This window comes from Vulpes lagopus, chromosome 16 (assembly GCF_018345385.1).
Source record: "Vulpes lagopus strain Blue_001 chromosome 16, ASM1834538v1, whole genome shotgun sequence".
Classification (NCBI taxonomy): Eukaryota; Metazoa; Chordata; class Mammalia; order Carnivora; family Canidae; genus Vulpes; species Vulpes lagopus.
This window is the reverse complement of record NC_054839.1, coordinates 15,300,133-15,326,928: the sequence shown is the minus strand read 5'-3', so window position 1 is coordinate 15,326,928 and position 26,796 is coordinate 15,300,133. Positions and strand designations below refer to the sequence as shown.

The window sequence follows — 26,796 nt, the reverse complement described above, 5'->3', positions numbered from 1 at the left end:
GGCTCACAGGCTGGGTGGGCACTGCACAGCTCAGACTAGTAACTGGGCCCCCAGAGGAAGAGTGTGGAATAATGAGGGGGAATATGTTTGTGGATAATACCTGTAGGATACTTCTTTAATACAAAATCTACCCATGCAGTGATATAGACCTTGGATTATATAAGCCTATGAATTGAAGAAAGTTTATTTTAGGCAGTAATCTTTAAAAGAATGGCATACCAGGGGAATTAAATTTTAAAATGTTCACATTGAGGGCAACCCCGGTGGCGCAGCAGTTTAGCGCCGCCTGCAGTCCGGGGCGTGATCCTGGAGACCCGGGATCGAGTTCCGCGTCCCGCTCCTTGCATGGAGCCCCCTTCTCCCTCTGCCTGTGTCTCTGCCTATTTCTCTCTCTCTCTGAATGAATAAATAAATCTTTGAAAAAAAAATGTTTACATTGATAATATATGGTATATTTTCTAAACTTTGAACTTGATGATAGATAGTTGTTTTCAAGTAACTGGAGTATTTATTTTGGCTATTACCACTCTTGATTAAAATGAGTGGGACAATATGTTTAAAGAAATACTATCTTAGGGGTGCCTGGGTGGCTCAGTTGGTTAAACATATGCCTTGGTAAATGTATGCCTTCGGCTCAGGTGGTAATTGGGAGAGCTGGTCTTGGGATGGAGTCTTGCATCAGGCTTCCTGCTGTGTGGGGAGCCTGCTTCTCCATCTCCCTCTGCTGCTCCTCCTGTTTGTGCGCACAGTCTCTCTCTCTCACTCTCGTTCTCTCTCTCTCTGTCACATAAATAGAATCAGAAAAAATAAACCGTATCTTGGATGTCAAAGACCTGGCTCCTGGCTCTGTGACTTTTAGCAAGGTCACTTCACTCCTCGGGGGTCTTAAAGAAGGCGTTTTTTTGTTTGTTTGTTTGTTTGTTTGGTTTTTTTTTTGCTAACCAGTTTTTGTTTTGTTTTTGGAGGTGCTGCATTTTCTTTTTTTCTTTTTTTTTTTCCAGTCCTCCATGCCATGATTTTCATTGCTACACTCACCTTTTTTTGTGCCGGGTGAGAAGACAGCCTGAGGGGAATTCAGACAAAATTCCATACCCTGGAGCTCGTGAGCCACAGAGAAGGCAGTGAGCTGGGGAGAGAGAAAGCTCCCTTCTCTCTGAAATGACAACCAAAAGTACATTACACTGATTGTATCTTCTCAGATTGATAAAAACTTTTATGTAGCTAAAGTATACATAAAGGGAAGAAGGAGTGTGGTGAAGAGCTTAAGGTTCGGAATCACATTTCTGGGTTTTAAATCCTGGTTTTGCTATTTACTTAGCCGAGGCATGGGTCAAGTGATTTAATTTCCCTGTGCTTCAGTTTGCTCATTTGTAAAATGAGTTAGCAAGACCTATCTCTCAGGATTGTGATGAAGATTGGATATAATTATGCAAAAAAAAAATCTTGGCACACACACCAAAATCCTAGTACAGTGAACTGACGGTAATGGCTATTGTTGTAAACATCTACTTGAACCACATCTCTGTGGATCTGGGACTGAGCAAAAACATGCTCTTCTGATGCTGCTGTTAAATTTCATTATAATCTGGTGTCATTATTTGCTTCATATCTGACTATCCCTGCTAGACGCTGAGATCCTTGAGAGCAGAGCTGTGTCTCTCTAGTCTATCTCGAAACACATGATGAGCACAATGCCAGCTTGTCATTTCTGTGGTGGTGACCCGGGTAGGCTACACGAGCTGCCTGTGGATGGCAAATAAGTCATGACAGGCTGGGGTGCGAGGAATAAAAAAGAGGAGGTGCAAATAAGAGATGTTCTCTAATCCATTCCCTCAGATGCCCGTGAAGATTACAGGGCTGACGTATGAGGTCAAGTGCGAGGTGATCAAAATTAAGGCCTCCAGGTGTGGTCCTAGTTCTCTAGGGCCCCAGGCACAGCCAGATGGATGAGAATGATTTCACCCTACAGTGCAGAGGATATTTTATTTTATTTTTTAAAGATTTTGTTTATTTATTCATGACAGACACAGAGGGGGGGGCGACAGAGACACAGGCAGAGGGAGAAGCAGGCTCCATGCAGGGAGCTCGACGTGGGACTTGATCCCGGGTCTCCAGGATCATACCCCAGGCTGACAGCGCTAAACTGCTGGGCCACCGGGGCTGCCTGCAGAGGACATTTTAATGCCTTAGATCATTATGGTTCTTTTTTGTTGGAATTTTTAGGTGATTAATCTGTGTTTTCATTTCTCTGTATAGAGGTACAGTTTTCCCCTATTTACTAAATTTACTTTCAATTACATAAATGAGTTGAAGTCAGACAGGCAGCTTTTGATTAGTCCTATCAACTGAGCGGATTATTTGAGGTACTCTAAAAACAATGTTTTGATCCATGAACTGAAGTTCTGTCCTCACCATGACAATAGTGGATCTGTCTGGTGCTAAGCAAATTTATAGCTTTTCAGAATAATGAAAAAGACGTTGGCTATCCTAACAGACCAATAAAGAGGGTGTGCTCTGAGTTGGGGAAGCTGGCCTGGTGCCAGGAGGATATTGCTAATGAAAGAAAGACCTGCAGCAGAGCATCTGAAATGTGGTGATCTTCTGAGGTCTTAAAGTTAGCTTCTTAGCGTTACCAAAAAACGAAGATTTCCAGGTAGAGACTAAGCTTCCCAGCGAGTGTCAAAAGAGGCATGCTTTGGAAGAAATTTGAGTGCATATTACATTGCTCTCTCTCAATCCCGGCTTTCAGTAACGCCAGCCAGTTTTTGCCAGATCACAAGCACTGATGGCTGTGAATTCAAGTCCCTGATGAGTAGGTCAGCTATATGTATCTTTCCATAGAATGCAGAAGCAAACATTTCTGCAAGAGAAAGAACTGAGTCACAAAAGCCAGCTGTTAAAAATTACTGGTGTAGACATGGAGTCTCTTAAAGACTTCAGCTCTAAGCTGGTACTGTTTACTGTTTGTCTCTCAGAGAATACACAAGGAACTCACATGGAAATGATACTATTCTTGGAGTAGAATCTGTATTTACTGACTTAAAGAAAAATGAAAATATATTTCTTATTTTTAAATATTTTATTTATTTGACAGAGAAAGAGAGAAAGAGAGAGAGAGAACAAACAGGGGGAGCAGCCTAGGGACAGGGAGAAGTAGACTGCCCGCTGAGCAGGGAGCCTGACACGGGGCTCAATCCCAGGACTCTGGGATCATGATCTGAGCTGAAGGCAGATACTTCACTGACTGAGCCACCTAGGTGCCCTGAAAATATATTTAAAAACAAGAATACACAAACTAGTTTTTAACATAAGACAAACTTACAGTTCTTCAGGAAGTTTTAAGAGGGGATCCCTGGGTGCCGCAGCGGTTTGGCGCCTGCCTTTGGCCCAGGGCGCGATCCTGGAGACCCGGGATCGAATCCCACATCAGGCTCCCGGTGCATGGAGCCTGCTTCTCCCTCTGCCTGTGTCTCTGCCTCTCTCTCTCTCTCTCTGTGACTATCATAAAAAAAAAAAAAAAGGAAGTTTTAAGAGCTTAAATGAATAGAAAGATACAAGTCCTGACATTTGGCCTGCCTGAGTAATTTATTCTGATTTGTGATGACATCATATATGTGTTTGCATGCTTCTTTGAGTGAGTTTTTTAAAAAATATTTTATTTATTTATTCATGATAGACATAGAGAGGCAGAGACACAGGCAGAGGGAGAAGCAGGCTCCATGCAGAGAGCCTGACATGAGACTCGATCCTGGGTCCCCAGGATCACACCATGGGCTGCAGGCGGCACTAAACCACTGTGCCACCAGGCTGCCCTAGAAGCTTATTTTTAATCAACCATGGTACCCAGCACTGAATCATATTTTAGAAAGCTAAATATTTGTTTAAGAAAAATCTCAGAATGTTGCTTCAGGACTTATTTACACTAAGACTAATACTGAGGCATAGTTTCATCAGGGAAGACAGCCTGAACTCTAGGAGGACAAAAACAGAGAAAAACAAAGTATCATTAAATAGTAATCCCATGATAATGTCCTACAAGTAGAAATGTTCAGTGTGCTCACTTTTAGCTATGACAGCATGATAGGCATCCAGTGCCAGCTTACTACTATGGGACTTTCAGGCTTGTTGTTTTCTTTTAAGATTTTATTTATTTTGAGAGAGAGAGAGTGCACACACACAAAGGACAGAAGGGGAGGGAGAGAATCTCAAGCAGAGCCTGATGTGGCGCTCAATCTCATGACCCTGAGACCAAGACATGAGCTGAAACCAAGACTTGGCCATTGAACTGACTGCACCACCCAGGTGCCCTAGGACTTGCAGATGTTTTAAAGAGGTCAGATGCCCTGCACCTAACAACCAGGAAGTCACTTTGCTTATTTTATATGCATGGTTGCATTCAAACATCATAAAAGGAGGGCTGATTGTAGAAATTCAGGATATCCTTCTTAGATGTATGGCATGATATTTCATGAAGGTATCTTTCATAGGACAGTGAATTTTACCCTTTTGGTCTGGTCAGCTCTTTATCAATGGTACACTTCACTCTTGAGTCCTTTTGGACCAGTTTTTTTGTGTGTGCAAACTGAAGGTGTTTTGTACCACTTTGCAGCAATCTTCTCTTTCTACCATTGCCTCTGCTGGGAGCACTTGGGGAAATTTCTTGGTTTTCAGAACATAGTTAGTGTTCTAAGGCAGGACGAGGTGGTTACCTGTAGCTGTTCTGCTGTGGCTGTTCCTTGCTTCAACAACCAATGGGGTTTCCCACAAAAGGCAACATAAGAGTGAGAAAAGAAAGGGACCACATGACATGAGCACTGGGCGTTATATGTTGGCAAATTGAATTTAAATAAAATATTTTTAAAAAGAAGGGACCCCAGGGCAGCATGTATCATGTGCATCACCTCTTCCCAGTTGTGAGCTCAGGCTATGAAATTGTCACCATAGGTAGATCTGGAAATGAGCGAGTAGACTGTACGTTCTTGATCTGTGAATGTTGCTTCCAGATTCCACCCCGCTGGCAGTTGGGGTCACTCTTCCATTGTTGCTGTGATTCTGGTCACACCAGATAGCCTACCCATGCCCAGCCAGGAGTTCAGCCAGTGACACGGCACAGAGAAACAGATGAGGCAGAACTTGGGACAGGCCCAGGCAGTACATGCCAGCTGCTCTCAGCAGTGTAGTATGGTCTTGAGACCTAAGCCTGCCCCTGCACCTGGTTCAGGGGACAGGCTGGGGAAGGAGCCCACTTTGGCCCTGCCTTGCCCCTTCTTACCCTCACTTCTTTTTTTCCTGTCTCAGCTCTTCTGTGGATTCTGCATGAACAAAAGAGACTCCTCCTGCTTGGACTTCATTTTATCCCCATTAGGTTGGGGGTAGTATCCATCAGTTTTTGCCTTGTGATGGAAATCTATGGGCCAAAAATTCTCGAGAATCACTTCTTTATTTAAAAACCTCTATTCTGGGGCATCTAGGTGGCTCAGTCGGTTAAGCATCTGCCTTTGAATTGGATTGTGATCTCAGGTCCTGGGATCAAGTCCCATATCAGGCTCCCTGCTCAACAGAGAGTCTGCTTCTCCCTCTGCTCCTTCCTCTGCTTGTGCTCTCTCTCACTTGCTCACTCTCTCAAATAAATAAATCTTTGGGGATCCCTGGGTGGCGCAGCGGTTTGGCGCCTGCCTTTGGCCCAGGGCGCGATCCTGGAGACCCTGGATCGAATCCCACGTCGGGCTCCCGGTGCATGGAGCCTGCTTCTCCCTCTGCCTATGTCTCTGCCTCTCTCTCTCTCTCACTGTGTGCCTATCATAAATAAATAAAATTTAAAAAAAATAAATAAATAAATCTTTAAAACAAAAAAGCCTGTTGTTCATAAAAAGGATCGCCAAACAGGAAAACACAGAGCCCTAACATTTTGATATATTTTTGTCATTCCTTACTTGTTTTTCTTGGTGAGTGCTCTTCCCCTAAAACCATTTCCTCTAGCCCTCTACTGTAAATGATTTCATTTTTTTTGTTTACTCTAGCATTATTTGTACCTTTTGTGGGGACCTACCCAAGGTAGGGGCTGTCTTGTTGATCTTGTTCATCTTTGCATCTGCTTGAGGCATCAGCAGAGTACTGTGGCCAGCCAGATAGCCCCTGTCTGTCACTAAATAGATAGCTGTCGGTCACTAAATGATGTTATTTTGTATTTATTCCCCACTAGATTGTGGTGAGAAGCAAGATAACGCTGTATGTAGCACTGACTTTTTATGGGCTCTGTTGACAAGGAAAAACTTAACTTTTTCCCCTCTCCACTCTCCTGGGTTCTCAGCTAAGACCGTATAAATCAGACTGACAAAAGACAGGTTAACAAGAGAAAAACAGAGTTGGTTAACATGAGCATCATGCAGATGTGTAGGAGTACCCAATGATTAGTAACTCAAAAAGCGGGTTAGAACTCGGGCTTCTATGGCATCCAAATAAAAGAACAGTAAGCTCAGAGAGAAGTGACAAGACAAGGGAAAAGGACATTAAGCTTCTGGGGCAGCAAATTGTAGGAACACAGATCTGTGGGGGAACTAATGGAAGACAGGACTAGTTAGTAAAGTTTGTTACGAAGACTCCCCTGTGCCTTTTGTATGCCCCCCTGGTATACGGTTGTCTCTGGTGGTTGACTTCGGTCCTTCCTGGCAGGAGGGGTGGGGGGGGGACATCTTTAAAGATGTGTGTCCTGCTGCAGGGTGTGTGGGAAGGGGCAGAGAGCTTTTCTTGTATGTGCTTTTCTGTTGTTGCCTTCAGCTCAAAATAATCCTCATGCCCATGTGGCCTCTCTGGGGCTGGAATATTTTGCCATCCTTCAACACCTTGTATGTGATTTGCAAATCCGTGTCTATTGAACTGAATTAAGCTGAAAGCAAAAGCTACCTGCTGTTTTCTAACTGGAGTCTGCTAAATAATTTACCCTGCATAGCGGAATAAATAGATGGAAAGCTTTGTGAGCTTCAGACAGAGCCCAGAGGAAAGATACCTGGCTGAGCTGGGAGGTTTGGGCTTTTCAGTTGGCTTTGCTTCTGCTTGGCCTGCAGGGATCACTTCATCTTCCTTTCAGGCAGTTGGGGAGATACAATCAAGTGATGGCTAGAAAAACACTGGGTAAAGTTTAAAGCGTGATACAGATACAAGATGCTATTACTTCCTGTACAAGCTCTAGTAGCAAAAGTTTATGATGAGCATCTAGTATAAACGTTGGCTCACTAGTCTTAGATACTGTTTACTCCCAAATAAGTAAGCCGTAATATTTGTGTAATACTTCCTCACAGGTATGAATTAGGAGCTGCTCTGTTTATTGGATGGGCAGGAGCTTCACTCTGCATAATTGGTGGTGTCATATTCTGCTTTTCAATATCTGACAACAACAAACCCCCCAGGTATGAAAAAGAGACAGACATGACCTGTTAAAATGATTACAGGTAGGGCAAATTATAGATAGCTCACATGATTCTTAGAAATGTCAAAAAACTAGAATTGGTAAAAGGAACATAGAGCAAATATAATATTAAATATAATAAATACAGTGAATAGAATGTATAGTTCATTAAAGTTAATTTAAAAAAAAACAGAGCTTATCCTGCTTACATTTCTGAGCCATTTCTGTAAGCAGGATAGGTCTTACTATGGGGCATATTCTTCACCTTGGCCTCATCATTTTCACATAGGCAGAAATTACCGATGAAGGTCACTATGGTCCCCTAGGGTCTGGGAAGAGGAGGTTTAAGAGTAAAACTGAACTAATGAACAAGCCACGAGTTTCTTCTGCTGAGATTCACATTGACATACTAACTGTTGAGAAATGACAGTGAGATATTTAGAGGGTGGGGGGGTTCGTGATAGAGGAGGAGAGAAAGCTAGCTAAAAGTAATCAGGGAGAGCCTGAAACTTAGCTGGGATAGCAGCAGGGGGAATGGTTTCTGCCTTCCCTGTAAAATAGGAGCTACCAAACTGTGTTTTGCCTTGCAGGATGGGATATGCATACAATGGTGCCACATCCGTTCTGTCTTCTCGGACAAAGTATCCTGGTGCAGAAGGAGATTTTAAAACCACAAACCCTTCAAAACAGTTTGATAAAAATGCTTATGTCTGAAAAGAGCACTGCTGCAAGCTGTCTTATAAAAGTGAACTGTTCACACAATGATCCCCTCAAAGCCCTCCTCTAATCCGCACTCAAACTATTTTTAAAATATGAATTTGGAGAATTTTCTGATTGTATGGATGTAAATGTTCTAATCATTTTCTGTTGAGGCTTTCTATAAAAAAATAAACAGGTTATTTACAGGATTTGTATATATTTTATACACTTATAGAACATGTATTTAGCACCGAGGGATCAAGTATTTGTAACATAGCCTCTTCTTAATCGTTCAGACATGGCATTCTTTGTCCTCATTCCTTGTTTCTTTTCCTATATTAAACAGAAGGTGTGTAAGGAGTGTGTCTTGTGAATGGTGGGAGGGCAGTCTGAGACAGTTCTCAAAGGATGTTTGAGTTGAATGGACAGGTTACTGGTTGTATAGCGATGACTCCTGCTTTTTTTAAGATTTTTATTTATTTATTCATGAGATACACAGAGAAAGAGAGAGGCAGAGACACAAGCAGAGGGAGAAGCAGGCTCCATGCAGGGAGCCTGACGTGGGACTTGATCCTAGGTCTCCAGGATCAGGCCCTGGGCTGAAGGCGGCACTAAACCGCTGAGCCACCCAGGGATCCCTGACTCCTGCTTTCTGACACCTGTTTGTCACCCAGTGTGATTCTCATTGAACCGCTCAAGAAAAGGCTAATGGGGCTGAGACATCAGTGCCCATTGCCTGGTATGTCCACCTTAAATAGCTGATTAGGCTTCTCTGATACAGAAAGCTGGAATACTGGGCTGGAATGTCAGCATGAGCCCAGCTAGAGATGGTGGTCATGGCTGAAGTTGTAGCCAGCTGAGGAAGGTCCCAGAGCCTGTATGGCACCTGTCTGGCTCAGAACCGATGGGCAAGTTCTGGTGTGTCTCTGGGGGCCCTGTGTGTACAACCAGGCTGGGTAATGGAGAGACTGACCGTTTTTCAAGGTACTTGAACATAGCCATGCAAGACTTAAAAGGGAAAAATATTATTTGGAGATGTTCAATGGGAAGAGGAAATGAACAAGTTTGTTACTAAAAAAATTATATATGTGAATATATAATATGTAAGATCTATAAAAATATATATAAATATGAAATAGTAAATATAAGAATATAAAAATATATAATATATCTTCTAGGGACACAAATGAACTGAAAGCCTCAAGGAAGTTTAGATGCCCTGTGTTGGGGGCAGGATTTTATGAGTATGTGTTTAAAACCAAGTGTTTTCAGAGCTGTACGGGTGAAGGTGATGTTCAGGTTGTACTGACGTGTTCTAGCTCCTGAAGAATTTAGTGGGAGGACAGGGTGAAAGGACAGGAAAGCTCTGTCAGGAACCACAAAGATGTTAGCTGTGCATCAGTGAGGGGAAATACAAGGTCCAAACAAAATTGAAACAACCACATCTCCAAGGACAGTGCCGTAGGACTAAAGAAATGAGTTAGAGGAGTGACCTTTGTGACACAGATGTGCCAACTTAATTTCTATACTGGGTCTGCATAGCAGAAGCTCATCCCATTTCTCTCACCCCTTTCCGTCAAGTGTGAAGACCAGGGGGCAGACACGGAGCTTGGAATGGAGACCTGGATAACACTTGGTCTTGCACTTTCTAGTTGTATGCCCCCTTGGCAAGTTACTTCCTAATTCTACATTTTCCACATCTTCAGGATGAGGATTATGATAATCACCGTGTCCCAAAGTTGTTCTGATGAATGAATGATGCATGCTACAAAAGCAAAACAGACCCAAGTAGCTCAATAAACATCTGTTGGAAAAGTACCTGAGGGAGTGCAGTGGGGCCCGGGTGCCTTATTAGGCTCAGAGTGGCTTGGGTGTGTTGCTTATCCCTGTCCTACTACATGAAAATTTGATTTGGCGTTTATTTGGGCTCTTATGTAGAACATGAGTACATTCAGGATGTCGTGTGGTACAGCTAACAGGGCAAGCCTAACCCACCAACAAGGTCAGCGTAGCTCAGAACTCATCCTTAATAACTCAGCCGCAGTCACAATGATGTAATGGAGGGCTTTACTTGAAAGAGATCCAAACCCAACAGACCATTAGTTAAAATGTTGCTTTGGAGGGGGAACAATACAGATAGTACCACAAAGTATAGAAAAATGCGGAAAACCAGTTTATATGAACTTTCTGACCATTAACAACTGTTAAGAACAGAACTAATTAGTTTTGAGGTACTTTATAATAATGGGTTGGGCATTCAAAAAAAAAAAAAAACCAACCTACATACACATAGGAATTCAGCAATGTTCTTTTCTATTCATGTTCTGATAAATTAATTGACATTGAAAACAGCTACATTTTATTCGTAAAATATCCAAGGTAAGGATTATACTGCAGAAATGGTAAAGTTCTAAAATAATTGTTTGATAACAACATGCTTAACAGCTCAAAGCTGCATGTGGTATACGTATTTCTGGAAAATGTATTTAATGTGGGCCTATTTTTAAATTTAATATGGGCTATATTTTTATGATTCTAAATTTACTTCTATATGAAAAATAACCAAGCTACTGTGAAAATTTCACTGATTCCACTATTTCACTTGTAAGTGTACTAACAGAATTTTGTAATAAAACACTTCCAGTGTGATAATGGACATAAGAAATATATATATAAAAGAAAGTTTTAATTCAAACCAAAACCTGTAAGTTTTAAAAAAATTCACTTAAAAACTACTTGAAAAAATACACTTAAACACTAGAGTACCGTTCTGAAGAAAACACTTTTTATGACTTCAATGACACATTACTTTTAAGCAGCAGAAGTCTTAAATGACTCTCTATGCTTCAAAATACTGTTGAAAGTTTTTGTTTTTCAGGACTGAATTAGGTGCTGTTCAAGAGACCCTGGTTCTTTGAATCAGCTTCCTTGTTATTGGGGGAAATGCTGTAAGGCAGGAGTGCTCGGATCTTGTGGGCAGATGACGAATCCTGTTGGTGTTGGGACCCTCTGACTCCCAGGCTCTGGTTACACATCTGAAGAGTCACTCCAATCCGTCACAGTTACTAGGCTGCTTTTCAGTGTGCTGGATTCATCTTGAAGACCTGTGGAGGGAGAAAGACATGGAGGAAGGGGAGCCTCAATGATCAGACCGGCCTAGAAGAATCCGTCCTCTGTCACTCTGTCTGGTCTGCTGGCTAGTCCACACAACCCAGCTCCCGCAGGCTGTGGAGGAGGATCCAGTGCAGTCTGACCATGAAACAGTCACACTCCCAGGATACCCTCATGGGACCCTTGTCCAGAGGCTTCCACTCAGCATCTCTCCTTCCCTGGTTCAGCACCTGGATAGGATCCTTAGCTGTGCTAATAGGACGTTTTGTTGTTGTTACTGACTCTGAGTGACAGGTGTAAAGAAAGGAGAATGAAATTATAAGAAGCCCAGTGGAAATGAAATGGTAAATACAGATCTTCCCAGGGTAGATGAGCTTCAGTCTGAAGTTCGTTAAGAAGGATCTTGAGTCCCTAAACCGTACCACGTGGAGACTTCTACTTGAATTCTGCCTCTAGACTAGTTTTCTTTGGAGGGGCATGAGTTCAGGGCAAGGGGAGAAGAGGAAGGAAAGGTATTCCGAGCGTCCTCTTGGCCCTGTGTACCGACGGTCACTGTACTGTGCACAGCCTGGTAGGTTCTGTCGGAAAAACACTTCTGACAGCACAGATAACCTAGCGATGGGCACAGCGTGGAAGTAAAGGCACGACTCATGTCCTGCAGGGAAGGAAAGACACAGCAGTGGCTCATCTTACAAAGTGAGGGGGCAAGAGATCCTGCTAAAAATGGAAGAGACAGATGGAGAGGTTTGCACGTATTCATTTAAAGTTACAGATCGGGAGCGCCTGGGTGGCTCAGTGGTTGAGCATCTGCCTTCGGCTCAGGTCGTGATCCCGGGGTAATGGGATTGAGTCCTACATCGGGCTCCCTGCAGGGAGCCTGCTTCTCTCTCTGCCTCTGTCTCTGCCTCTCTCTCTGTGTCTCTCAAGAATAAATAAAATCTTAAAAAAATCATATTTCATAATTAAAAAAATTAAATATATTGGGAGTTAAGTCACTGGACTTAGCCAGACCCTAGGACTCATCCAGGAACTGTATCAACTCTTGGTTTCATTTGTAATTCATCCCACTAGCAACAATGTGGCAAGAGAAATCTTTCTTCCAAGGAAATAAAGGAAAACATTTAATAGTGTAAACAGATTAATACAGGAAAACTGCCAGAAGAACGGCCCCATTCAGCTGTAGGATCAAAAATTTTAATTTCTGCAAGGCAGCTGCATGGAGAAAATATTTGTATGGACATTTCAAAACCAATGTGAAAATATAAAGACTAAAGATTAGGTCCAAATTAAATATGTACACAGATTAAAGGACTTTAAAAAGGAATAAATGTGCACAAAGCACACAATATAACAAGTATGCTTTGTGCAATGGACAGGTTACTGGTTGTATAGCGATGACTCCTGCTTTTTTAAGATTTTTATTTATTTATTCATGAGATACACAGAGAAAGAGAAGGCAGAGACACAAGCAGAGGGAGAAGCAGGCTCCATGCAGGGAGCCTGACGTGGGACTTGATCCTAGGTCTCCAGGATCAGGCCCTGGGCTGAAGGCGGCACTAAACCGCTGAGCCACCCAGGGATCCCTGACTCCTGCTTTCTGACACCTGTTTGTCACCCAGTGTGATTCTCATTGAACCGCTCAAGAAAAGGCTAATGGGGCTGAGACATCAGTGCCCATTGCCTGGTATGTCCACCTTAAATAGCTGATTAGGCTTCTCTGATACAGAAAGCTGGAATACTGGGCTGGAATGTCAGCATGAGCCCAGCTAGAGATGGTGGTCATGGCTGAAGTTGTAGCCAGCTGAGGAAGGTCCCAGAGCCTGTATGGCACCTGTCTGGCTCAGAACCGATGGGCAAGTTCTGGTGTGTCTCTGGGGGCCCTGTGTGTACAACCAGGCTGGGTAATGGAGAGACTGACCGTTTTTCAAGGTACTTGAACATAGCCATGCAAGACTTAAAAGGGAAAAATATTATTTGGAGATGTTCAATGGGAAGAGGAAATGAACAAGTTTGTTACTAAAAAAATTATATATGTGAATATATAATATGTAAGATCTATAAAAATATATATAAATATGAAATAGTAAATATAAGAATATAAAAATATATAATATATCTTCTAGGGACACAAATGAACTGAAAGCCTCAAGGAAGTTTAGATGCCCTGTGTTGGGGGCAGGATTTTATGAGTATGTGTTTAAAACCAAGTGTTTTCAGAGCTGTACGGGTGAAGGTGATGTTCAGGTTGTACTGACGTGTTCTAGCTCCTGAAGAATTTAGTGGGAGGACAGGGTGAAAGGACAGGAAAGCTCTGTCAGGAACCACAAAGATGTTAGCTGTGCATCAGTGAGGGGAAATACAAGGTCCAAACAAAATTGAAACAACCACATCTCCAAGGACAGTGCCGTAGGACTAAAGAAATGAGTTAGAGGAGTGACCTTTGTGACACAGATGTGCCAACTTAATTTCTATACTGGGTCTGCATAGCAGAAGCTCATCCCATTTCTCTCACCCCTTTCCGTCAAGTGTGAAGACCAGGGGGCAGACACGGAGCTTGGAATGGAGACCTGGATAACACTTGGTCTTGCACTTTCTAGTTGTATGCCCCCTTGGCAAGTTACTTCCTAATTCTACATTTTCCACATCTTCAGGATGAGGATTATGATAATCACCGTGTCCCAAAGTTGTTCTGATGAATGAATGATGCATGCTACAAAAGCAAAACAGACCCAAGTAGCTCAATAAACATCTGTTGGAAAAGTACCTGAGGGAGTGCAGTGGGGCCCGGGTGCCTTATTAGGCTCAGAGTGGCTTGGGTGTGTTGCTTATCCCTGTCCTACTACATGAAAATTTGATTTGGCGTTTATTTGGGCTCTTATGTAGAACATGAGTACATTCAGGATGTCGTGTGGTACAGCTAACAGGGCAAGCCTAACCCACCAACAAGGTCAGCGTAGCTCAGAACTCATCCTTAATAACTCAGCCGCAGTCACAATGATGTAATGGAGGGCTTTACTTGAAAGAGATCCAGAACCCAACAGACCATTAGTTAAAATGTTGCTTTGGAGGGGGAACAATACAGATAGTACCACAAAGTATAGAAAAATGCGGAAAACCAGTTTATATGAACTTTCTGACCATTGACAACTGTTAAGAACAGAACTAATTAGTTTTGAGGTACTTTATAATAATGGGTTGGGCATTCAAAAAAAAAAAAAACCAACCTACATACACATAGGAATTCAGCAATTTTCTTTTCTATTCATGTTCTGATAAATTAATTGACATTGAAAACAGCTACATTTTATTCGTAAAATATCCAAGGTAAGGATTATACTGCAGAAATGGTAAAGTTCTAAAATAATTGTTTGATAACAACATGCTTAACAGCTCAAAGCTGCATGTGGTATACGTATTTCTGGAAAATGTATTTAATGTGGGCCTATTTTTAAATTTAATATGGGCTATATTTTTATAATTCTAAATTTACTTCTATATGAAAAATAACCAAGCTACTGTGAAAATTTCACTGATTCCACTATTTCACTTGTAAGTGTACTAACAGAATTTTGTAATAAAACACTTCCAGTGTGATAATGGACATAAGAAATATATATATAAAAGAAAGTTTTAATTCAAACCAAAACCTGTAAGTTTTAAAAAAATTCACTTAAAAACTACTTGAAAAAATACACTTAAACACTAGAGTACCGTTCTGAAGAAAACACTTTTTATGACTTCAATGACACATTACTTTTAAGCAGCAGAAGTCTTAAATGACTCTCTATGCTTCAAAATACTGTTGAAAGTTTTTGTTTTTCAGGACTGAATTAGGTGCTGTTCAAGAGACCCTGGTTCTTTGAATCAGCTTCCTTGTTATTGGGGGAAATGCTGTAAGGCAGGAGTGCTCGGATCTTGTGGGCAGATGACGAATCCTGTTGGTGTTGGGACCCTCTGACTCCCAGGCTCTGGTTACACATCTGAAGAGTCACTCCAATCCGTCACAGTTACTAGGCTGCTTTTCAGTGTGCTGGATTCATCTTGAAGACCTGTGGAGGGAGAAAGACATGGAGGAAGGGGAGCCTCAATGATCAGACCGGCCTAGAAGAATCCGTCCTCTGTCGCTCTGTCTGGTCTGCTGGCTAGTCCACACAACCCAGCTCCCGCAGGCTGTGGAGGAGGATCCAGTGCAGTCTGACCATGAAACAGTCACACTCCCAGGATACCCTCATGGGACCCTTGTCCAGAGGCTTCCACTCAGCATCTCTCCTTCCCTGGTTCAGCACCTGGATAGGATCCTTAGCTGTGCTAATAGGACGTTTTGTTGTTGTTACTGACTCTGAGTGACAGGTGTAAAGAAAGGAGAATGAAATTATAAGAAGCCCAGTGGAAATGAAATGGTAAATACAGATCTTCCCAGGGTAGATGAGCTTCAGTCTGAAGTTCGTTAAGAAGGATCTTGAGTCCCTAAACCGTACCACGTGGAGACTTCTACTTGAATTCTGCCTCTAGACTAGTTTTCTTTGGAGGGGCATGAGTTCAGGGCCAGGGGAGAAGAGGAAGGAAAGGTATTCCGAGCGTCCTCTTGGCCCTGTGTACCGACGGTCACTGTACTGTGCACAGCCTGGTAGGTTCTGTCGGAAAAACACTTCTGACAGCACAGATAACCTAGCGATGGGCACAGCGTGGAAGTAAAGGCACGACTCATGTCCTGCAGGGAAGGAAAGACACAGCAGTGGCTCATCTTACAAAGTGAGGGGGCAAGAGATCCTGCTAAAAATGGAAGAGACAGATGGAGAGGTTTGCACGTATTCATTTAAAGTTACAGATCGGGAGCGCCTGGGTGGCTCAGTGGTTGAGCATCTGCCTTCGGCTCAGGTCGTGATCCCGGGGTTCTGGGATTGAGTCCTACATCGGGCTCCCTGCAGGGAGCCTGCTTCTCTCTCTGCCTCTGTCTCTGCCTCTCTCTCTGTGTCTCTCAAGAATAAATAAAATCTTAAAAAAATCATATTTCATAATTTAAAAAATTAAATATATTGGGAGTTAAGTCACTGGACTTAGCCAGACCCTAGGACTCATCCAGGAACTGTATCAACTCTTGGTTTCATTTGTAATTCATCCCACTAGCAACAATGTGGCAAGAGAAATCTTTCTTCCAAGGAAATAAAGGAAAACATTTAATAGTGTAAACAGATTAATACAGGAAAACTGCCAGAAGAACGGCCCCATTCAGCTGTAGGATCAAAAATTTTAATTTCTGCAAGGCAGCTGCATGGAGAAAATATTTGTATGGACATTTTCAAAACCAATGTGAAAATATAAAGACTAAAGATTAGGTCCAAATTAAATATGTACACAGATTAAAGGACTTTAAAAAGGAATAAATGTGCACAAAGCACACAATATAACAAGTATGCTTTGTGCAAACATCAAGATATTTGTTATACCAACAGTGTTTCTGCTTGATGATATTTTAACATAGCTTAAATAGATAGTTATAAAGATGAAACAAATAACTGGAAAATGGACTGAGCTTCTCCCTTTGGCCCCTTCAGATTAGATGCACCCTTCTCCCTTTGGCCCCTTCAGATTAGATGCACCCCAGGCATTTGGCACTTGAGTAGAATTTGACTCATTCTTCACAGGTACAGGTTCCTTCTGTTCTTGCCCAGTTTTTTTCCCCAGAGATTTATCTTCTTCCAAGGATGATATGTCCCAGTCATCATCATCCACATCTGCACACTGAAAGAAATACATGGACAATAAGGAGTGCTTTTCTTTTTCTTTCTATCTTTTCTTTTCTTTCTTTCTTTCTGGTTTTATTTTCATGAGAGACACAGAGAGAGAGGCAGAGACATAGGCAGAGGGAGAAGCAGGCTCCCTGTGGGGACCCTGGGATCATGACCTGAGCCAAAGGCAGATGCTCAACCACTAAGCCACCCAGGTGCCCCTGTAATGAGTGTTTCTTAAAAATGCAGCACATGTTAGTGCCCCTTGGTCATTTTTTGGCTAGACTGAGCTGCTGACACTAATTTGAAGTTGGGGAATCTCAGGGGATCTCCGTCTGGTCATTTCTAGAGAGCAAGGAAACAAATTTGGAAAGTTGTGTGTGTGTGTGTGTGTGTGTGTTTTATAAGATTTTATTTACTTATTCATGAGACACACAGAGAGGGAGAGGCAGAGACATAGGCAGAGGGAGAAACAGGCTCCACGCAGGGAGCCTGACGTGGAACTCGATCCTGGGTCTCCACCCAGGCTGTGTGAAAGCTGTGTTTTTAAAGCAGGTGGAACCACCTCTTTTATTAGTTTCTTGCCATGGGGATGTACAGGTTTCCTACCTACTCCACCAGCCATAAATTTAGAAAATCCCAGAAACAGGGTGCTCCCCAAGTAGGAGTGAGGCTGGGTTTGGGGCTCTGACCTATGGGATGATCTGACAGTGAACTGCAGGGTGACATCCCACAAGGGCCTATCTGAAAGTAGCACACATTTCTACCTCGCCCTTTCTAAGGAAGACACATTAGCTTTCTCTTGAATGATGATGACTTCCTGTCATTTTTGGCTTGTACAACACTGATGGCACTAACTAATGAAAGCAGGACATAATGCTTTGGACTTACCAATAAACAAAAGAGTTAAATCTTAGGGGCACCTGGGTGGCTCAGTGGTTGAGCGTCTGTCTGCCTTTGGCTCAGGTCATGGTCCCAGGATCCTGGGATCAAGTCCCACATCAGGATCCCCACAGGGAGCCTGCTTCTCCCTCTGCCTATGTCTCTGCCTCTCTCTCTGTGTCTCTTGTGAATAAATAAATAAAATCTTTAAAAAAAAGAAAAGTTAAATCTCAGAAACTAGTGACTATGACTCAAAGACACGGTCAACGCAGATGAGCTGCCCCCAGAAATACAACAGGATCTCTCCATACATGGAAACCCTTTTGATACCTTGGGGGTTGGAACCGCTCATAATGTGTCAGGACCTCTCCTCCACTCAGGGAGGAGAGCTCAGGCTCCGCCCTCATGTGTGATGGATTTCTCCACCAACTCTAGCGCCTAAGTGAGGCTAAGCACTGAAAAGTCCCTATTCTACTGCCAGGTCATGTGGCGGACCCGGATCTGAGGCCCCAGGTTCTAGCCAGTCACAGGTTTCTTTGTGCAAGCTACCTAATACTTATACCTGTCAAGCCAGACATGTGACAGGAGTTTGAAAACCTGTAAAACTGGGTAAGCACAGGGTGCCTTCTTGCCCATTATCATTTCAGTATCTTTGATTCCCTACGGCATGGAAAGAAATGCAGTAACACTGCAAACTAGATACAGTACAAATCTCAACTGCTGCTATACTAAATAATTATATTTGTTTTACATTTCACTACAAGAAGGGCAATTATGGAATATTTGTTAAAAGATGAATTTCTTGGTGCATATTTAGCAAGCAAAAATGATTTCACCTTTAGTTCTTCTTTTAATTCTTTTTTGATGAACGCCTCGGCAACATTAATCCCTCCAACTGGCTTATTTACATTTCTGTGATTTGAGACCGTCTTTTCAACTTTTTCAGTTAGTGTTTTAATGGAGGTTCCTATGTGACCAAGAGAAAAGAGGTACAGTTCTAAAAAAAAAAATCATTATCTTTCTTTGATTCTAAAATAACCTGAACAAGCCACTTTGAAAGAGTCTGAACTTTGCAAATAATCATATTTATTAAATTAAAATCAACTGATGTATTTTGGTGGTTGAAAAAAGTTACATTAATACATGTAATAATTTCTTTTAGAAAAAAATCATGATCCCCTACACTAGAAGCAATAAAATGTTCATTTTAAATCAAAGAAGGATGGTCTCATTCAAGCTGTGATCAGAAACTTTAATTTCAGTGAGGTAGTCTGTATGAGTGGAATATTCCTGTGGGTATTTTCAAAAGCAATATTTTAAAATTAGTTATATCTTACAGATTAAATAGGTGAATATAAATTGTATATAATAAATTAATTATATCAGATATGTTTAAAATATGTAATTTTTCAACTTTATTAAACAGAATTTTTTTTTTTAAGAAATGACCCTTAACTCCAACTTCCCCTTTGGCAAATTATTGACAGTGCATCACTTGGATCTTATGTTCCTTTAGAATTGCCCCATCTCCCAAGGCAGCACAGAGTGTGACAACAGCCAGCCGTTCCTTGTGTGTGGGTTGAACTGTGTCCCTCCACATTCAAGTGATGATGTCCTCACCCCCAATATTTCAGAATGTGACCTTATTTGGAGATAAGGCCTTTAAAGAGGGAATCAAATTAAAGTGAGTTCATTAGGGTGGTCCCTAATCCAGTATGACTGATGTCCTTATAAAAATGGGAAATTTGGACACAGATGCACGAACAGGGGGAGGGGGATGTAATGAGACATAGGGAGCAGATGCTCATCTCCAAGCCAAGGACAGAGGCTTAGACTAGATCTTTCCCTCCTGACCCTCACAAAGAACCAACCTTGTCACCCTTGATTTTGGCCTTGTAGCTTCTGGAATGGAGACAAATTTCTGTTTTATGACACAAGGCATGTAGGACTTTGGTCCAACAGCCCTAGGAAATGAATACACGTAGGCATCCCCAACTCTTTCCTCTCCTTCCACTTGAGCATCAATACTGGCTAAGCCCTGTGTGTGTGTCTTCCTTAGGCAGCAGTGGCGGTTGGGTTAGCCCCATCCTCTCCCTGAGCGCTTTCCCAGCTCCTGCTCCCAAGGCTTGATGCTCCAGTTGGGAACCACTGTCTTGAACAAAATTTCCAGAAAGATTCTCGATAACCAGAGCTCACCTGTGGGCTTGGGAGAAATATCAGAATCCTCAATTTCACTTCCCTCGGTCCAGTCAGTATCACTTTTGACAATGTTCTTTCCAAAGCCACTCTTGTTGCTTTTGGAGGACTGCACCGGAAGTAGGTCTGGGGATGCGCGTGCCTGGAGGAAGTCAGCTGCGTCCAATTCTTCCTCTGAACTGAATGGAGGGGTCCTAAACAAATGAAAACCCAAGCAGGGGCCCTGTTTTTGCATTTCAGGATTTGGGGGAAAGAAATCTTTTCTGCAGTCCAACGATTCCATCTTTTAAAATAGCATCATTACGTATAATAGCACTGCACTTTACAAAGTGCTTTTACCTACACATCCCATTTGCTTCATCACATGACTTAGCATCCCATTTTAAAGTGGGTGGGGGAACGGGCCAGATGGGGGATGGGCACTCAGGAGGGCACTTGTTGGGATGAGCACTGGGTGTTGTATGGAAGTGATGAATCACTAAATTCTACTCCTGAAACCAATATTGTGCTGTTAAGTAACTAGAATTTAAATAAAAAGTAAAAAAAAAATTTAAAGTCAATTGTCTAGGCAGAATGCACATATGGCTGACAGTAGCATGTGCACTTGGAAATTGTTGGGTGAGTGCTTTTTTTTTTCCCACAATTAAAAAAGAAGAATTTAAAAGAATGAAAAATAAAGTGAGATAGAAGTTCAGAGCAGTGTACATTCATTTAAGAATATTCTTTGAAAAGGGATCCCTGGGTGGCGCAGCAGTTTGGCGCCTGCCTTTGGCCCAGGGCACGATCCTGGAGACCCGGGATCGAATCCCACGTCGGGCTCCCGATGCATGGAGCCTGCTTCTCCTTCTGCCTATGTCTCTGCCTCTCTCTCTCTCTCTCTGTGTGACTATCATAAATAAAATAAATAAATAAATAAATAAAATAAAAAATAAAAAAGAATATTCTTTGGAAAAAAAAAAGAATATTCTTTGAGCACTTAAATTCCAGACTTAATAACAATGTTCAGTTATACTACATCCCATGAAATAAGGCTCTTCCTATGAGGTTATGTACACAAAAAGTGCTTTTGAAAGATAAATCATTTATTGTCTCCAGTATATTTTATTTATACTGTCTCCACTATATATCACAATGCCTCAAGAAGAGATACTTATAGCATTAATGTCTCCAGAAAAAGTCAATGATGAAATTCAGTTATAATAAAATGAGTTTCACTTATAATTAATAACAATAATATACCTATAATTTATTAAGTGCCATGCCCTGAGGCCAAGCTCTTTCCTTTTTAAACATACAGCTTTTTATTTTTATCTATTTTACATTTTTTTAAAAGTAGACTCCATGCCCAATGTGGGGCTTGAATGCACGACCCTGAGATCCAGAGTCGTGTGCTCCACCAACTGAGCCAGCCAGGTGCCCCAGACCCTTTTCATATATATATATATGAATATATATATAAGAATATATTTTCATATATTCTTTTTTTTTACCCTTTTCATATATTCTTAATTTGTACAACCGTCCTGTGAAAAGGGCAGCATTGTCCCATTGAACAGATAAGAAAACATGCTTTAGCAGGTAAGCAACTGAATCAGTGGCATACTGTTTATGACTGACTAGGATTCTTAGTATCCTAAGAAGGCCTAAGACATAAGGTCTAGGGCCATTATCAATTTCTACAAGGGGTGAGATACTACAATATCATCTGACTACACTATCAGGGACCCAGCCACTGAAAGACAACATCATTCATTTAATTTACTGTGCTTATTGAAAATTATGGGACCCTAAAGTGAATGATGGAAAGGATGCTGGGTGGTGCCACTTCTCAGTGGGGGCCACAAGATGATAAGTGCTTTGACTTACATAAAATCTGATAAAGAAACAAAGACATGTCACAAAGGAGTAACAAATTAATTATGATGTTTAATAAGTAGGGCTTTATTTTATTTATTTATTTTTTTAAGTAGGGCTTTAGTTAATTGTGGTACACATACTAATTTACAATAAAACGAATGTTCAGTGGAAAGAACTTTTTAAATGACCTCTCCCCACTCCCAAGTACTCACGTAATAGTTGAAGATTTTCTGGGAAAATGATCTTCAACGATATTTTTCTTAATTCTAAAAAACAACAGAAAGCCGTTTCTAAACAGCATGGGTGAATAATGTAACTTAATATAAATTTCTATGGAATTGGGGAGTCTCGCTTTTGAACACACACTAAAGCAGATGAACAGCAACAAGTGTGTTGGTACCAGTAACGGGCTGGCAGGGACTGTAAGCATGACTCTCTGCTGGGGCAAACACTGTTGTGAGTTAAATGTCTGTGTCCCCCTAAAATCCACACATTGAAGTCCTAACCCCCAAGGTGATGCTCTCTGGAGGTTGGGCCTTTGGGAGGTGATTACGTTTGTTTGAGGTCATGAGGGTGGCGCTCCTATAAAGGGATTAGTGTCCTTTTAAGAAGAGAAAGACGGATCAGACCTCTCTCTCCCTGCCGTGGGGGACACAATGAGAAGGTGGCCATCTGCAAGCCTAGAAAGAAAGCTGCCACCAGAACCTGACCTTACTGCATGTTGATTTCAGACTTCCAATCTCCAGAAGTGTGAGAAAACACATTTCTGTTGTTTAAGCCACTTGGTCTGTGGTATTTTGTTATGGCCACCCAAGCTGACTAGGATAAACATTAATACAGACATGTTAGGATTGAATCTACTTACTTTGGAGCAGACGTCCTATCAGTAAAGACAGGTCTTTGTCTAATCAGTGGTCTGCTTCGGGGCGGAAGCTGTTTCGCCTTTGGTATCTCTCCAGTTGAAAGGGTATCCATTTGAGAAGCACTGTACTTATCTGGAATAGTAGTGTCATAAATGAGTCTCCATGGCCTTTATGATCAGTGAGTGAAAAGCACAAGAAAATACTACAATACTGTCTTCACTGACAGTTGAAGCCAAAAGCCCATCTCTTGGGTCTAGAGTCCACACTATAGGCATTTTTAAAAATAAAAATAAAATCCAAGACCAACAAATGATGATTCCAACAGTATTAGACTTGCCAATCAAGTAGTCTGCGAACCATTTAAAACTATGAAAGCTGATAGGATGTCATTCCTATGCACAGAAATGAAATGGCAGTCGGTAACAGGCTTACCCAAGGACAGTAAGGTTCTCTCTTCAATTTTACAGCTGACCTCATGTTCAAGGAATTCTCGAATTTGCTGAATATTGGGTATCTGTCTTTCTTGTTCATGTCTTGCTGATTCTACCATTCTTAGCACCCTACCGAAGTGATCACTTGGAATACCACGTATATCCTGAAAAAATCAAATGTTAAACTAATTATCCTGGGGTGGTCTTCATTTCATGAACGTTTGTCAGCATAAACTGTACCAAGCTTTTGTCCCTAATTGCTGCATGTGAGGTAAGGGACACCCCAACATAGAACACACGATCTGGCCTCAAAAGGAGCTCCCAGCGCAGTGGGACAGAGGGTGTGTGTGTGTGTGTGAGAGAGAGAGAGAGAGAGAAAGAGAGAGAGACAGTGTTCATGACTGGTTAGTGGTGCCAGGCTGTGAGTGCCCAGGACCCAGTGCACAGAGGGGTGTGTATACGTGTGTATGTGTATACTAATCAACAATGCAAAGTGGGCCATCAGGATAGAATGAGTCATAAGGACAGAACACACATCCCTTCTCTTCTCTGACCCTTTCCTACTGAGAAAACAAAATACAACACAGCCAGCAAACGTTCCTGAAATGAACGAGCTTACCGCATTAATCCCCAAAGTTTCCAGTTTCTCTAGCAAACTCTGCTCCAGGACTCTCCTTATCTCCTTGGTGAGGGAGGGGTTACTCTTCAAAGCTTTCCTTAAATGGATCTTGTTATTTAATTTCTGTTCAGTCTCCCTTCCTGAAATAAGGTTTACGAAGTATGTTAAAAAAGTTAAATACATAAAATCTCTCAGCAGAAACTGGCAAAACACCACTTTAAAACAGCAAGCACGCATTTTGTAATGTGTTAAAGTTTTTGGACTATGACCATTCGGCACAATATATAATGCTAGAGTATCACAACTTTTAAAACTGTCTTAAGTTGGCTTCAAAACTTCGGCGCCTTTAAAGACTCTTTCTTGACCACTTAACCGAATTATTACCAGGTAAAATAATGCAAGAGAAATGCCTCTATAGAAACACAGTAGAAAAAACAAATTCCTTAGAAATTCAGTGGCTCAACCTAAAATTATTTTACTACTTTCTGAAGAATTCCTTTCCTAAATTGTTAGAATTTATGTATCATTTTTTGAAGAAGCCCATGTATATATATATTTTAGAAATTTTATTTATTTATTCATGAGAGACACACAGAGAGAGACAGAGATGTAGGCAGAGGGAGAAGCAGGCTCTCTGCGAGGAGCCTGATGCCAGGCTCAAGCCCAGGACCCTGGGATCATGACCTGAGCCCAAGGCAGATGCTCAATCACTGAGCCACCCAGGTGTCCCAGGAGCCCGATGTATATCAAATAGTTAGGTTTTTATTTAATAAATTCAGTAGTTTATATAAAATTTCAAAATGTGAAGTTATCCCTCCCAAAATATTTACCAAAATGAAAATGAGGTTAACAAGAGTCTTAGGAAAAGTATATTCTGTTTAAAACAATCTATAATTAAGGGCAAAGAAAAAATAATTGGTCAGATTCTCCTAACTTTTCCTTCCTTGTTCCTCTTTCATTCCCCCACTAAAAAATATTGAGTTCAAGAGCGTTTGGAGAAGGGGTGTGGCTACATGACCCTGAAGGATGGAGTCCTAGGTCAAAGCAGAGGGAGGGCTTGATGTAAGAGGCTCCCTACTGGGCTGTTCAGATCCTTCGTGAACATCCAAAGACAGATCTGGAGAACACAACAACAGGGCTGCCATTCTGGAGTCTAGTCTCCAGGCATGGGCGTTTCACCCAAAAGGTGATGCCAAGTGCCAGCACCTAATAGGGCGGGAGTGGCAAGGGCCACCTATTCTGAGGCACAGCCTCGCCCACCACAGTAGATGGGAGTTTTAGGGACCCACAGCATTCGATTGTCAGAATAAGCACACAAAATGCCCCACATTTCAGACATTCTCCAAACCCTAGTTCAACTCCAGCAGTGAAGAGTATTACTGTTCAGGGGCTCCTGGGTGGCTCAGTTGGTTAAGCGTCTGCCTTTGGCTCAGGTCATGACCCCAGGGTCCTGGAATCAAGCCTCATGTCCCTCTGGCTTCCTGCTTAATGGAGAGGCTGCTTCTCCCTCTCCTTCTGCCCTCCCTCCTGCTCATGCTCTCTCTCGCTCTCTCAAATATATAAATAAAATATTTTTTTTAAAAAAAGAATATTTCTGTTAATAGATGGTTTTGCTAGGGCAAAGTTAGTCAAATTACTGTGTGTACATTAAATAAAAGCTGAAGTCCTACAACGATAATGCTTTTCTATAATTTGGTACTGTAGCTTGCTAAACTGGAATCATGAAATTTTATAAGCTTATGTATTTTTTTAATTTATTTTTTATAAGCTTATGTATTAATAAAAATCAGAAATAATCTTAAATTTTATATTTTCAGCATTCATGCTGCTTTCTCACCAATGTTTTCCAGTATTCTGGAGCCACGTTAAAAAAAAAAAAAGCACTTCTGAAGGCACCTGAGTGGCTCAGTCAACTGGGTGCCTGACCCTTGATTTCGGCTCAGGTCATAATCTCAGGATCCTGGGATGAAGCTGTATATCAGCTCTGCATCAGCATCTGCATCATCTCTCTCCTTATGCCCCTCCCCCATCCTCTCTTTTTCTTCCAAATAAATAAGTAAATAAAATCTTAAAAAAAAAAAAAGGCACTCTGTCCTAGGAACAATACATCAAAATCTAGAGAGCTCAGCTGCAGCCATGGCTGTGCCGCTGGCTTTGGCTTGCTGGTTAGTCATCAAGTGTACAACTATCTAGGGCTAAAAAACGAGAAGAAGTACCAAGAGATTGCTTGGGAGTCCTGGCACTACCACAGAAATAGACACACCTATCCACCCTGTTTACACAAAGGGCATTTTTTGGCCAGTACCCAGGATATAAAAGGAAATGCATGGACACACAGCCAGAGAGGCTCCAGGCTCTGATTGCTCCAGGACGGGTCAAGCGAACTAAACTTGGGTTCATCCTCAACCCTGATGACAAGCTCATTCTGGTGCAGGAGTTTCCCAAAATGACTGCAAATTAAACATTTCCCTCTGCCCTCAGATTCACTTTATATGTTGACACTTGTTTTGGATTCATTTATGAATAATTAGAAAACTCTTTATAAGAAAGACTCTTAACAAGACTTGGCCTGACCAGTGGAAGCAAGAAAAAGAAAATAGAAAGGACAGGAAAAAAAAAAAAGCTTTTAATGTAAAGGTAGAATTAATCCCTGGAAAGTCAATCGCAACTGAAGATTTGAATCAAAGCATATATTGCTCACCAAGATCAATGGGACAAAACTTTCTAGAGATCAGCATTTCCCCTAAATAAAAAATTTAAAGCATACCCAGGCAGGTGGCCAATGCACAAGAGCCCACACAAATCATTTATATCATTTGATATATCATTTATATCAGACATACAACATACCATTTTAGGTGAGCAAATAATAACAGCACAAAGCAAAGAGTAAAATACAACCAAAACAGAATTTCTGAGTCAGAAGGGACTTCATCAACTAGTAAGCAATCTTCTCATTTTTCACATGAGGACACTAAAACCAGAAAGGTAAAGAGACTGCTCC

General features: G+C 41.7%; 2 protein-coding genes across 7 annotated transcripts in view; one reads left to right on the top strand and one right to left on the bottom strand.

The window, feature by feature from the left end:
* CLDN10 (claudin 10) overlaps positions 1 to 8,313 on the top strand; it is a 135,177-nt gene extending 126,864 nt beyond the window's left edge. For all 3 annotated transcript variants that reach the window (XM_041731106.1, XM_041731105.1, XM_041731104.1), the window contains exons 4-5: positions 7,299 to 7,406; positions 7,996 to 8,313. In XM_041731106.1, coding sequence (XP_041587040.1) covers positions 7,299 to 7,406; positions 7,996 to 8,119 — 232 coding nt within the window. In that variant the 3' untranslated portion in view covers positions 8,120 to 8,313. The remainder of the gene's footprint in view (positions 1 to 7,298; positions 7,407 to 7,995) is intronic.
* A 5,897-nt stretch (positions 8,314 to 14,210) lies between these two features.
* The window catches only part of DZIP1 (DAZ interacting zinc finger protein 1), a 54,316-nt gene continuing 41,730 nt past the window's right edge, over positions 14,211 to 26,796 (bottom strand). For all 4 annotated transcript variants that reach the window (XM_041731100.1, XM_041731101.1, XM_041731102.1 and 1 more), the window contains 8 exons: positions 23,793 to 23,932; positions 23,175 to 23,337; positions 22,745 to 22,874; positions 22,092 to 22,145; positions 20,023 to 20,216; positions 18,663 to 18,793; positions 16,782 to 16,957; positions 14,211 to 15,263 (listed from right to left, as the gene is read on the bottom strand). In XM_041731100.1, the coding sequence (XP_041587034.1) occupies positions 15,188 to 15,263; positions 16,782 to 16,957; positions 18,663 to 18,793; positions 20,023 to 20,216; positions 22,092 to 22,145; positions 22,745 to 22,874; positions 23,175 to 23,337; positions 23,793 to 23,932 (1,064 nt within the window). In that variant the 3' untranslated portion in view covers positions 14,211 to 15,187. The remainder of the gene's footprint in view (positions 15,264 to 16,781; positions 16,958 to 18,662; positions 18,794 to 20,022; positions 20,217 to 22,091; positions 22,146 to 22,744; positions 22,875 to 23,174; positions 23,338 to 23,792; positions 23,933 to 26,796) is intronic.